The sequence below is a fragment of the Populus nigra genome, chromosome 1 (genome assembly GCF_951802175.1).
Source record: "Populus nigra chromosome 1, ddPopNigr1.1, whole genome shotgun sequence".
NCBI lineage: Eukaryota > Viridiplantae > Streptophyta > Magnoliopsida > Malpighiales > Salicaceae > Populus > Populus nigra.
This window is the reverse complement of record NC_084852.1, coordinates 40,714,963-40,728,895: the sequence shown is the minus strand read 5'-3', so window position 1 is coordinate 40,728,895 and position 13,933 is coordinate 40,714,963. Positions and strand designations below refer to the sequence as shown.

General features: G+C 30.9%; 1 protein-coding gene across 1 annotated transcript; it reads right to left on the bottom strand.

Annotated features, from left to right (window-relative positions):
• Nucleotides 1-7,148: 7,148 nt before the first annotated feature.
• Nucleotides 7,149-8,756, bottom strand: LOC133680895 (transcription factor bHLH118-like). Its single transcript, XM_062103922.1, has 3 exons — nt 8,235-8,756; nt 7,710-8,039; nt 7,149-7,576 (listed from the first exon to the last, which is right to left on the bottom strand). Exons 1-3 carry the CDS (start codon nt 8,562-8,564, stop codon nt 7,511-7,513), a joined length of 726 nt encoding a protein of 241 aa, XP_061959906.1. The 5' UTR covers nt 8,565-8,756; the 3' UTR covers nt 7,149-7,510.
• Between the last annotated feature and the right edge of the window lie 5,177 nt (nt 8,757-13,933).

Here is a 13,933-nt window from a genome sequence, read left to right as displayed (position 1 = left end):
GAAGATAAAGAATAATAAGGTTTTACCGAGCAAGGAAATGAGTTACTAAAAAAGTTGGTGGTTTAAAATAAAAAGGTTGTGAATTCATTAATGAGGAGAACCCAAAATTAAATCAAGAAAAATCGTTAAAAGCACAAATAAAAGTGGATTAAAGTGATGGGTTTAATATTGAAGAATGTGAACGGTCTATTCAATTTTGTTTTTCTATTTCTCTATCAAATCAATTCAAGAAAAGACATTTAATCAAATATTTTGTTTTCCTAGCTTTTTAATATTGACAATTATTAAATGTACAATTGGAGCCACACATACAATTAGCATTGACAATTTTTTCCTAGCATTTGTTTTTCAAATTTTACTTATTGATATTGATTAGTGTTGTACTTATTTTTGCCACAACAGGAATGATGGTAGAGAGGAGTGTATCTTCATTTATTTTTATTATCCCTTTTATCTTTGCTTCTTTTCCAAGAATGGCAAGTGGAAGGTAGATTAGATGAAAGCAAAGAACAAATAGAGGAATAGATGGTTAGAGGTGCAATAAGAGAGGGGAGTGATTATTTATCGACACACTCTTTTTCTTCTTTCTTATATATTTTTATTATCCCTTTTATCTTTGCTTCTTCTTTGAACTTTTCTTTCTCTCTCTCTCCCTTTTATCTTTCTACAATTTTCCCTTTTGATTTTCTCTCCTGGTTTTAAGTTGTTTGGGGAAAAGGTTAGAAACTTTCATATAAGTCCTTCACTACTTCCTTAATTATCATTATGCTAACTAAAATTTTTCATTGATTTTCTTGTGAAATTTTAGAAATGTTTTTTATTTTGAAAATTCTTCAATTTGCATACAATAAGAAAAAAACACTTTGAAATTTACAAAATAGCAAAAAATTAACCAAATTGTGTTGAAGATGCATTTATAGGGTGTGTTTGGGTGGGAGGTGTGGTAGCTTTTTTTGTAAGGTACCACCCTCTTAAAGCACACACCACACTTTCTAAAAGCAAAAAATACATGCTTTTTAGTAAGAAGTGTGGTAGCTTTTTTTTTAAAAAAAAACAACCACACCTCCCACCCAAACACTCTCATAATTAACTCTCATATCTTTTTTAAAATTTGATCAAAACAGGGGAATCGAGTTAAAACAAATTGGACAATATATTATATGATGTGTATAGTTAAATCAAGAGTGCAAAGGCTAAAGATGCTAGTATGAAAATTCAACTCAGGTATGGGTCTCGTTGACCATTGACCCAAGTCAACAGAAAGATAAAAGCGATAATAATCATAGTTTTAAAATTCAACTTGGGAGTCAACCCCGGCTCAAGCCCGGGTTAACAATTGACCCGAGTCATGTAAGGAAAAATATGATTATTATTATAGTTTTAAAACCCGTCTCGAAGGTCTACTTGGAGTAAGACCCGAGTCATAAGTTGAGTTTACCATTAACTCATGTCAAAGTAAGGATAAAAGTGATTATTATTATTATAGTTTTAAAACCTGACTTGTGAGTCAGCCCAAGGCTAGGCCCAGTTCATGGGTTGGGTTAACCATTAAACCAGATCAATGTAAGGATAAAAGTGGCTATTATCATAATTTTAAAACCTGACTAAGAGGTCAACTCGGGTCACGGGTCATGATGGTCAACCCGAGTTGACCCGAGGCAAAGTAAAAATAAAAATGATTATTATTATAGTTTTAAAACCTGACTTAGGGGTTGATCCGGGGCAAGGTCTAAGTCACCGATTAGGAGGGTCAACTCAGGTTAACCCAAGTCAACATGTAGATAAAAGTTGCTATTGTCATAGTTTTAAAACTCAGCTTGAGGGTTGATTCATGACAAGGGGCCATATGGGAGGGTTAACCCGGGTTGATCCAAGTTAATATATGGATAAAAATTATTATTATAGTTTTAAAATCTGACTTGGAGGTCGACTTTGAAGATCAATCTAAGTTGACCCCAATACAAAAAAAATCAAAGCAACCTCATTTTGACAAAAAAAAAAGATTTTTTAAGAAAAGTCAAGTGATTTTTTAAATGTGTTTTATCTTGGGTAGACCGGGTTGCATGTTGACTCGAGTTTTTGATCGGGTCATGTTCAATTCATCCTCTATTTTTTCCTAAATTCAGACCGGTTTAGGCCCAGGTAGTTCGAGTTCCATTCAGCATCTACCAAACACAAAATGAGACAAATTATCTAGTCTAGTCCAAGGCATTCCAAACATAAGAGAAGAGAGTTATTTGTTCAGTCCAATCCAATCAATATTGTCACAACATACCAAATAATTAATTTGATAAAAATTTATTAAAACATTATCAAAAAAAATTAACAAAATATTATCATGATCACAAATTTTATTTTTGTTGAATATTTTTAATCAAAAATTTAAAAATAATTTTTATATTAGGTTCATGTATAATAATTAATGAAATGATTACTAGTATTTGTTTAAAAAAACATGCTATAATCTTATTTGAAAAAAATAGAAAAAATTGAATGGTATTTAATGGAATAATATTTTAAATATTATTTTTATTATTTTATTTCTAATTAGTATTTAAGAAAATAATTTAAAAAAAAGAGTTAAAAGGCATAATAAAATGAGGCCAGGCTTGTGGGCTTAAAAGGTTAGGCCCATATTCCTAGACCAAAATAAAAGAAGGCCAGGTGCATGTGGGCCTGCAAGGCCAAACTGGTATGCCTAGCCTTCACGTTTTTTTTCCTTTCATAAAGCGAATGACACACGTTTGTCCTGTTTTTAAAACAAAATTAGCAAACGATACATTGTCTACAGGTTAAGATTTCAATGGCTAAAAAGTTATGGTGTGAGTTTTAGGACCCTAAAAACCTATTTGAACAAATCTTTCATTTGAAAACACCCAAAAACATTAAAAAAAAAACACACACACTTAAATAAACCTATTTTTGTTATTGAAACATCCTTAAATGCATCAGAAAATCAAAATTAAACTGAATAATAAGAAGTTTCCCGAGACTTAATCTACTTTATTTGACAAAATGATAGTAAAAAAAAATGGGACTTCTCTTGTTAAGAGAAACCCAATGACATCAAGATTAACTTTTTTTTTTGCTAGGTTTTAACGAGCCAACTTCTTTCTCCCTCTTCTCTTATTTTCCGGTAACTAGTTATCTTCTCTCTCAAAACTCCAAGACTAAGAATGTAAAAAAACTAAATTTTAGGATCTAAATGCACTAAACTAAAAGAACAATGACAAATTATATAAAATAATCAATATGAGGTGCAAAATTAATAGTTTTGTGTGCCTTTTATGTCAAGGGCTCCATTTTTTATGTCAAATCCAGTCCTTTATCTTTCAATTTATTTGCGTGTGTAAATAAGCTAAAACTCTATCTATTAAAATTGATCACTAATCCAATGTTGGATTATTTTATGAAATTCAAGGTGAGATAACATAAATTGGAAAAGATCCGAGTGCATAAATCCATGAAAAACAAAATTCAAAAGGGAGAAAAATAAAAGGAAAATAAGTTTAGGGATAGAAGTAATTAACAGATCCAAGTATTGAAAATAAAAAAACAATGGGAGGAACAGAAAAACATGAGAGAATAAACACTACCAAAAAATTAATAAATACAAACAAAAATATTGAGGGAATATTTCCGTCTGTAAATTTTCGAGGGATTTTACCGACGGAAATATTCCCTCGGTATATACCGAGGGAATTACCGTGGGAAAAAAAATAAAATAAAGCAAAAAAAATAATGACGTGTCATTTTTTACCAACGGAATTACCGAAGAAATAATTTCCGTTGGTAATTCTGTTGGTAAATCCATCGGTAAATTCGTTGGTAAACTGTGAATACTGTTCATTATGTCAATTACAAAGGAAATCACCGACGAAAGTTTCCGTCAGTATTTTCCAGAGAGCTCCAGAACTGTTCACTTTCCAATTACACTGTTAATTGTTGTTTTTTACGGACAAAATTATCGATGGATTGAAAAGTCGTTGGTGTTATTTGGAGATTTTTTGAAAAAATTCAATTAATTTAAAATTTTCATTTAAATATTACAGATGAAATCACCGACGGATTGAAAAATCATCGGTAATTGTTGACGGTTTCTGAAAACTTTTTACGAAATTGAAAATTTAAATTAAATATTACCGATGGAATTACCGACAGAATAATTAAAAAATATTAATATTCAATTATCCTTCGGTAAATCCATCGGTAACGCATCCCAATAAAAAGCCTGAATCCCCTTATTTCATAAGAGACAGACTCATTTCTTATTATTATTATTCTTCTTCTTGTTCTTCTACTTCTTCTTCTTCTTTACTATATGTATAAAACATCAATATCTATTTCTTTCTCTTCTCATCTCCTTCTCTTTTCCTCCATGCTTGGGTATGTCTTCTTCTTCTTTCTTCTTTTATCCTCTTAGTTTTTTTTTTAATTAATATGCTTAACAAAAAAAATTTTCTCTCCTTAGCTTCACTTGCAACTACATTAAGGTAAGATTTTTCTTTTTTCTTTTTTTTTCATGATTGTTTTCACTATATTTGTTTTTTCTTTTATTTTTAATTGTTTTTGTTTTTAATAATTGTATAAATGTTGTTGTGAGATTTTTTTTTCATATGAGATCAATTTTTATTTGATTTATTTATAGGATTTTTAAATTTTTAGCAATTGCAACTTCATTTTTTTCATATGAATTTTTTTAGTTGAATTTATTTTTTCGTTTTATTTATTTGTTGCAAATTTGTTTGAGTTGATTTTCTTATTCTTTTTTCCAAGCATTTTGAGTATATATTATACAATGTTAATTTATGTTAATTTCATTATTTTATAATTTTTTAAAATAAATTTTTTTAAATTTTTTTTAAATAATTACCGATGGAAATTCCATCGGTAATTCCGTTGGTAATAAAAAAATATTATTACCGAGGGATATACCGACGAAATGAAACGGATAAATTTATTTTTTTATTACCAACGGACAAAAAATTACCGATGAAAGATTCATCGACGGAGCATTTCTGTCTGTAAATTAATTACCGACGGAATATGTATCTTACGTCGATGAAAAAAATCCGTCGGTAAAACTGGTAAATCTTGTAGTGAAACACTAGATGCTTAGTGAACCGCCAATCTCTTAATTTGGGTGTATAGTTATAATTTGTAGCCATTGGCTTTGCGAGGCATCAAGCAACTTGAAATTAAATAAGTACAAAAAATTAGAAGAAATACCAGTAAAATTTCATATGAAAAATAAGAAATGAAGAATGTTGTTGTCAATTATGTAAATTGTTTCAACGCGAGCAGCCTCCAAGAATTCTAACAATAACACCTCAAGAAATTGCACTGCCTATCAAGATCTTTGAAATGAAAAGATAGCCTCAATTTTCTCTCTACGATCGATAACCAAATATAAAGCTCTAAAATTACATAGTTGATAGAATGAAAAAGAAGGCATAATGAAAACAGATAATAGTAGACTTGCTCAATTTGTTGTTGTGGCTCTGGACACTCTCCCCATCCTCTGTGGGGGACCTAAACTACTTAAATTAATTCCGACAATTAATCTAAGCCTGAGCTAAGCCTACACGTGTAGTTTTGAACCAAACTCCACATTGCCTTTCTCTTCTACAAATTTTGGTGCTCTGCCAGGCTAATTTTTATTTTCAGTGCACTAGCTATAGTATATAACTGATTTGAAAATCTTATAATTTTTCGTTGTGGGATTAAGGTTTTTTAATTTAATTTTTTTTTTGTCAACTTAGTATTATTTAAGATCAATTTTTTTTTATTGATTTTAGACATGTTAAAATAAAAGTTTTCCAACAAATCTAAATTCTAATTGTGATTGTATCTCATTTTAAATTTAGCTTTAAATATTTCTATCAATCATGTAAAAAAACAATACTCATGAGTATAATGTGTTTGACGCCGTTAAATAACCATTTAAATTAAAAAACTTAAAATGTTGAATAAGATTTTAAATTTATATTTTTTTAAGTAGAAAAGTTTTTGGATTTAAAACTTATATAATTAAACTCGTTAGTACTTTGTATTTAATTTTGTTAAAGAATAAAAATAATGAGATCTGGAATTAATTTTAACCGTTTTATTATGATAATATTAAATAATTATCTCAATCAAAATTTTAAGTTGTTTTATAAGGACTTAAGAATGGTTTTATATTTCTCTAACACTATTCATTTCCAATTACTTCAAGATAATTGTTGAATATTGGTGTATTGGTTTGATGCTTCAAAGGCAGTGCATACGATGATGAATATTACATGAACGGATCATCATCCATGGATTATTTCCTATGAAAAAGAAAATGATGCTATATGTGGCTATTTTCCCACTCAGCGCAGTACGAGAGTGTGTGTTTGTGTGTATATATCTAGCATTGAAAATTAAAAATGCATGGCATCCTCAAGTCAAGCGACCACCAATCTTACAAAAGCTCCTTCAGCTTAAATAGAAGAAAAGCTATGAATGAAGGCAGGGAGTGTTATTATTTCTGTAAAGCCTGGAAAAGCTGATCACCACAGGCAACAAAGAAACTTATTACATGTTAATATCAAAATATCAGTGGTAGAAGGAAGTGATACCGTGCATACCCTTGCAACAAAAGCATGAATAGTTCTATATACTGAGTGAATAAATGAGTTCTATTGCCTTGAGAAGAGATCTGCTAGTTTGCCAATACGCTGCGACAACTAGCAGACATGATCAGATTGGATCGATGCTATTTGACATAAAACACCACAAATTTACCTAAACTACCAACAAAAATTAAAGAAGGATATAGGAGAATAAATTGAATCAGGTGATAAAAAGTGATAAGTGTTTGTATATAGGAAAATTAATTGAATCAGGCGAAAAAAAATGGTTCAGGTCACTGTGCGAGTTGGCCAACACATGTTGCAGTTACTCTGTGTCAAAGAACCATCTCAACCCAAAAGCTTAAGCTGTTAGGTGAGGTTCTAGGATATGATTTATATTATTCTCTAACACACCCCCTTAAGTAAAAGCTTTTTGGGCTTGAAACTTGCACAGGCTCACATTACCTTTGTGCTTAATTTTTATCAAATAAATGGGGATGGTGAGATTCGAACTCGAGATCATTTGGTCATTAAAGCTCTGATACCATGTCAAAGAACCATCTCAACCCAAAAGTTTAAGCTGTTAGGTGAGATTCTAGGATATGATTTATATTATTGTCTAACACTCTGAAACGAAATGAATATAAATCATACGAAGAAATTATATAATACATCAGTGAAGGATGAAGAACATAACCTAATTAAGCAACACCTCAGAGTTATTTCTTTTATACATCTCTATGATATTTTTCATCAAATGAAAAACACTCGGTAGTTAAGGCTGACCAACCTGAGGTGCCAGGAAGAGGAAGTCTAGCTAGCAAGGACACAAATCTATCTTTCTTCAGTGGAATAAATCTCCCCAAGCAAATAAGCCAACACTTCCTCGACTAATTTGTAGATCAAGATCACTAGACTATTGCGCTTGTTAGCTTCTGTTGCAGATCAGAAATATCCAGACTTCTTCCATCAGTGACCTGTGTGTAAACTTTCAAGATTAGTTGAAGCTATTTGTTAATATATAGCAAAGAAGAGCGAGAAACAATTCTGATCATCAGAAGAATCATACCAAGAAGAAGAAAGAACTGGTTCCAAAACCCTAAAACATACCTCAGATATAATATTGTGGAGCATCCTCTCGTTTACTTTAGTTGAAATGCAGCTATCAACACTGAACCCTTCTTCAATTAGAATTTCAAGCACTCTTGAAAGAGGAAACCCTTTTTTCAAGGCAGTTTTAATGTCAACCTCAACTCCAACACAACGAGTTCTGACTGTCAAGGTATCCCTCTCACAACCTTCCAAGTTTTCAAGTGCAGAAGAAGTAGACAAGTACCTTTTTAGTTCATCTTTCTTGTCAATCAGCTTTTGGATCTTTTCCTCTTGATGTTTTATATAGTGTACTGTCTGGTGAATGTGATCTGATGTAGATCTCTTTCCCTGGAAACATCAAAAACTTATATTATCTATCTGTTAATCAATCTATACATAAAACTAATTAGCTTGGCCAAACAAAAGAAAAAAAAAAGTAAACTCTGTGATTAACACAACAAATTAAGATTGAAGGAAAAAATAACTAAATTTCTTTCATCATTAATTTGATGTTCGATCAATTAGCTAGGAACAAAAGCTGACCTTGACATATTCAAGGGGGAGAAGGCGTCGTAGGGACCCATAAAGGTTAGCCATTTCTTGCCTTCTTTGTCTCTCAATGTCTCTATGGATGATTTTCTTCTTCTTGTTGTCATTAGGGTTTTCATCTTTGACAGATCCAAGAGCGATGGGTGATTTACGGCGCCGGCCATGTTGAGTTTTGTTGGCAAGATCATGGCAATCTTCATAAGGTCTTAATGGAACTTTATCTTTAGGGGTTGTCTGTTGTTGGGATGGAAAAGAAGAAAAATATTGGACAAGATCATCAGTGCTATTGTAGTCTATCTGAAAAACTGATGAAATATAATCCATGATCAAATCTCAAAATATTCTCCCTTTTTTCCCTTTTGCACGCCCACTGTTCTATCAAAGTGTAAGTCCTTGAATCGGATATCTCTTTAAGGGGCCTAAGGTTCCAAAGATTTAGTGTTTTTAATTACATGAACAAGCTTATCTCACGGTGACTTCGCTTTCAAAACCACCCTAGCAGGGTTTCTTTTATATATTTGTTTTTTCATAAAACTTAGCTGGTATTTAATGCAATGTACATTTGAGGGCTGCTAATTTCCTAAATCTATTCACATTCACATGCATAAAGGAAACAGCTAGCCTTCTGCAGTGTGGGACATGGAATAGGTTTAGCATCTTAATCTAGTTCCCATCTGGAAAATTAGTTGCAACCAAAAACCTTACAGAAAGCAGACATATTATCAACCATTGATCATGCATAATATTTTATGGTTAACTCTGTTTGCTTAGTGATCGAACCAGTAAACTAACATGATTCTTCGCAAGGTACGTATATGTGACATTTATGTTTAATGATTTTCTTTTCTAATGTGCTTAATTTCCCAAAAAATATAATTGCAGGAATAGATTTCCTCATGAATGCATTAATACATAACGTATGGTTTATCAAAGACTCAGCCAAGAGTAAAACTTAATTTCAGTACATGAAAGCTTGGCGAAAAAATATTATATTTCACTGTTACAAATATAATTGCTAAATATATCCCTACAGTTTTTAATGAAATATATCAGACACATAGAGCAAATCGTAAATTATTTGTCGCGCGCTAACTTAGTTTTTCTTCTTTTTCTTTCTAGTTTTTCATGACAATTCATCAATTGTTATTTTTCCTAAATCATCATTCATTTCTTGTCAAAATTTTCAATCTCATCTACTACATACAAAATTAAAATTGAATTTAAAGGGGCTAATGTGAACATTTAAAAAAGAATTAGCAGTCAACTTTTGTAGATGATTAACTTATAATTTTCAAGAACAGAAGGATCAATTTCAAAAATCGTAAAAAAAAGAGAAAAAAAAAGGCAAGAGGGGATGTTATGGAGAGGAGAATATATCCCAACATATAAAGAAGATATGCAGAATAGAAAATGTGAATAATATCTTAATATGGATCTTCTTCGAAATGGAAAATGGATTAACATGTGTGACATTGTTTCAACGCAAGATCCAGACAAAATCATTTGCTAATACAGGAAGTGACGGGGAAGGCTACTCATTGTTTAATGGTATCGATCATTGTTGAGTAGGAGAGGGAACATGATGAGGTGCGCATTTTGATAAGGAGGGTCCAGCGATCTTTTTATCATTCAGAAGTGTGTGGATACTTAGACCCATTCTTTCTGCCATAATATTGACGATCTGCCAGTAACATATATATATATATATATATATATATATATATATATATATATATATATATATATATATATATATATCAAAGAACCATCTCGCCTAAAAGTTTAAGCTGTTTGAGCTTGAAACTTGCAAATGTTCACTTTACCTTGTGCTTAATTTTTATCAAATAAATAGGGATGGTGAGATTCGAACTCGTGACCACTTGATCATCAAGGCTCTAATACCATGTCAAAGAATCATCTCAACCCAAAAGCTTAAGCTGTTAGGTGAGATCCCAGGATATGATTTATATTATTCTCTAACACACCTTCTCAAATGAAAGCCCTTTGGGCTTGAAACTTGCACAGGCTCACTTTACCTTGTGCTTAATTTTTATCAAATAAATGGGGATAGTGAGATTCGAACTCGTCACCACTTGGTCATCAAAGCTCTGATACCATGTCAAAGAACCATCTCACCTAAAAGCTTAAGCTGTTAGGTGAGGTCCCAGGATATGATTTATATTATTCTCTAATAATATATATATATATATATATATATATATATATATATATTGCTAAAATTTAATTAAGGGTCAAATTCATAATTTATTTAATGAGCCCACGAGCTAGGGAGGGGCATCCTACCAAATTGTTCTTACTATATATGATTTGTGTTTTCCCTTGATATTTTCTCAGCCTCAAAATATATGAAATGAGATTTGCTGTCTTCAACTTTTGGTTGAATGTACTTGTTTGACTATGACATCGAATACTTTCCCCTTGCATATTTTAGTAACCCATAAGCCATGCATGAGATCGATGTCAAACAAACCTTCACAAATTAATTGTGAATTATTTAGAAAAAACAAACTAGCCAATTCATGTTACACAAGATATGTTATCGATAAATCACAGCGAGTTATATCAAGTTAGTAATTTAGTATTTATTTTTATGATGTAATGACTTCACTATAAAAGTTATATATCATGAAAAAAAATATAGTAATTATAGTAACAATCCCTATTTTGTAATTTAGATCCTCCAAAATATATTATTAAAAAAATATATTTTATAAATTATAAATTTTGAGCCGATTAAAAATAAAATAAATTTTTTGAAATATGAATTTTTTGTGTACAATCTTTTTTCATCATATTATTATTTTTAAAGGAACATAAAAAGAAAAGATTTTAGAATTTAATATTATATATAGAGTAATTAAGACATATATTTAATATGGTAAAAGTCATTACAAGAATGGTGAAGTGGGAATAACACCACCTTTGTCTTTATTATAATTTTCTCTTGGATTAGCCATTAAAGGAATGGAATTAGTTTCCACTCAACCAAAATTATAAATAGTCAAAAACAAATTATCATGCAAAAAAAAAAAGTTATCATGAAAGGCTCACACAGATGATGGGACCAAGTTCACCAGTTACTTTGAAATTCAACACCTTTTATTAATAACCAATTATTTCAATCGTGCTCCATTGGGTCAAATAAAAAAAAAATTAAACAAAAAAATTATGTTCAAAAGATGTAATCATGTTTTAAAAAAAAGGAAAAAAACATTGTTTAATGATAAAAACACAAAAGAAAATATGATAAAAAAATAATGACAACCAATGGTAACCTATTAAGTCTATGACCCGAGTTATTTGACTTGAAGTAACAAGTTTGAAAAAACCTTGAAGTTTAATATTCAACTAATTAAATATTGAATGATAAAATTAAAAATAAAAACCAAACATACAAAATGATAAAAAAAAAAAAATAATTATGAGCCAAAAAAAGTCTGAGCCCATTGTCGGGATTGGCAACACTAGAAGTGTGCCTCCTGAGAGGTGTTGGAAGGGGAAGGAAAAGGGTTTTGGGTTTAATCATATGATTAAAGTTCAAAAGTTGCCACCTAGTATTATGGTTACTAGGAAACCTATGGTCTGTGAAAGTCTGGGTAAGAAATTGGTTGTGCAAGGGGAAGATGCATCACCCCTAGTATACCTTACCTGAGGTAAACTGCATTGTTGTTTGATTGTTTTTCTAGATAAAGTTTATATTCGTTGATCATTTTCTAAGGTTTAAGAAAGATCTCCTTTCATAAGAAAGTCTCAATCTTATTAGGTGAAGTCCTAACCATTCTAAAGTTCAAATTTTAGCATTGCATTTATTTTGCACTCTGTATCTTTAATATCAAACCCCTAAATATTAAAGTCTACATCTAAACCCTAATATAAAATGAATAAAATGATTGGTGAATGGTTTTTGATATTTTTGTCAAATCCTAATGGATAATCATAAACTAGTTATGATATCTATTTTTTTGGATTTTTAAAATATGAGAAAGATTCATTTTTTTTATATAAAAAGTATACTTAGAAAACTTTTAGGATTTAGCTATATGCATGAATTTTATTTATTTTTCTTTGAAAGAGGAAATTAATTTTGAGATTTTTTTTGGAATTTTCAAAAAAAAATTAGGAATGTTTTGGAGAAAACTGGGTATTTTAATGCTGAATTTGTATCTTATAGTGTAAATATACAGTCTAATATTATGCAAAATTGATAGAAAAATATGCAAGAAAATCAAAACTTTTTTTAAAGGACTTTTGAATTTTTTTTTATATATATAATATAATATTATTATTTATATTAGGCTGGGCTGGACCCAACCAGCTTGGGCCGCCATCAACCCAACAAGTATGGCCTCCTTTTTTGCTTTTTTCTTTGGCTGGGCTGACACTGGTCCAGCACAGGTCATGAGTTAATTATTTCGATCGTTGCATGTAGCTGCCACGAAAGGGAAGGGGGGGAAGAGAAGATGTAGGAGAAGGAGAAGGAGAGGAACGTTACCTAGTTTGGTGGTCATTATTGTGATGAGGAGCTCCGGCTAATGGCTTAAGAGGCATTGCTGGAAAAAATGTTGGCCAATGTCAGCTGTGGGAAGAAGGAGAAGAGGCTTGTAGATGAGAGAGAGGAGTTCGCGGTGGCTATTCTATCACCGACGAGGAGTTGGGTTGGTGCAGAAGGTTGGGACGCTTTTGTTCACGACAACGCTTTTGTCAAATTTGATGGAGGGATGAAGCATTAAATGCCTTGGGAAAAAGACTATTCGAGCAACTTCTCTAGAGAAGAAGATGAACAGTTACCGTAAACGGTGTTATTTTAGTCAAGTTCATTTTAGTCTTTTGATTTTTGATTTTTTATTTCTCTCAATTGCGCCCTCGATTGGCTTCAAATATTCAATTTTGCCCCTAACGAACTTCAATTTCGCCCCTAACGAACTTTAATTTCAACCCCGGATTTTAATGTCTTTTTATTTTGGTTTTTGGTTTTAGATTTTTTCAATTTAACCCCTAATTGGCATTAAACTTTCAAATTTCAATTTCACACCTGGTTTCAATAAATTAGGTGTCTAGAGTTTGACGCTTTTTCCAAGATGGTCCTTATCTTCGAATTTCTTCAATTTAACTCTTAATTGACTCAAAAACTTTGATTTTTTTGTAATTTTACTCTTGATTTCAATCAATTATATTTTGGAATTTATCCACTGAAGGTGCTTAGACTTTGTTTGGAATTGTGTTTTGAATAACGTTTTTTTAAAATTATTTTTTTATATATATTTTTTATTGTTTTAATGTTGATGCAAACAAAAAATATATTTTTTAAAACATATTTTTATATATTTTTAAATAAAAAATACTTTAAAAAAACCCCGATACAATACTTATGTAAGGAAGCGGACACTAGAGATTGGCCAAGTCTTTAATGGTTTTATATATATATATTTCACCGATGACCCATTCTTCAACAACTCCACATACTTTTAAAGCTTATTTATCTATTCTTTAATTTGTTCACATCGATCTTAATCTTGAATGCAATTGGTCATCTTACCCTTTCTTCTCATATATTACATGTTCTTTTCCATGTTGCCTTGAAAAATTGTTATTGCACCTGTTATCCCAACATTTTTGCCCAGTCTGAAGACGAGCGCGGGATACGTGCAAGGGCTGTTTATTATACAAATGTT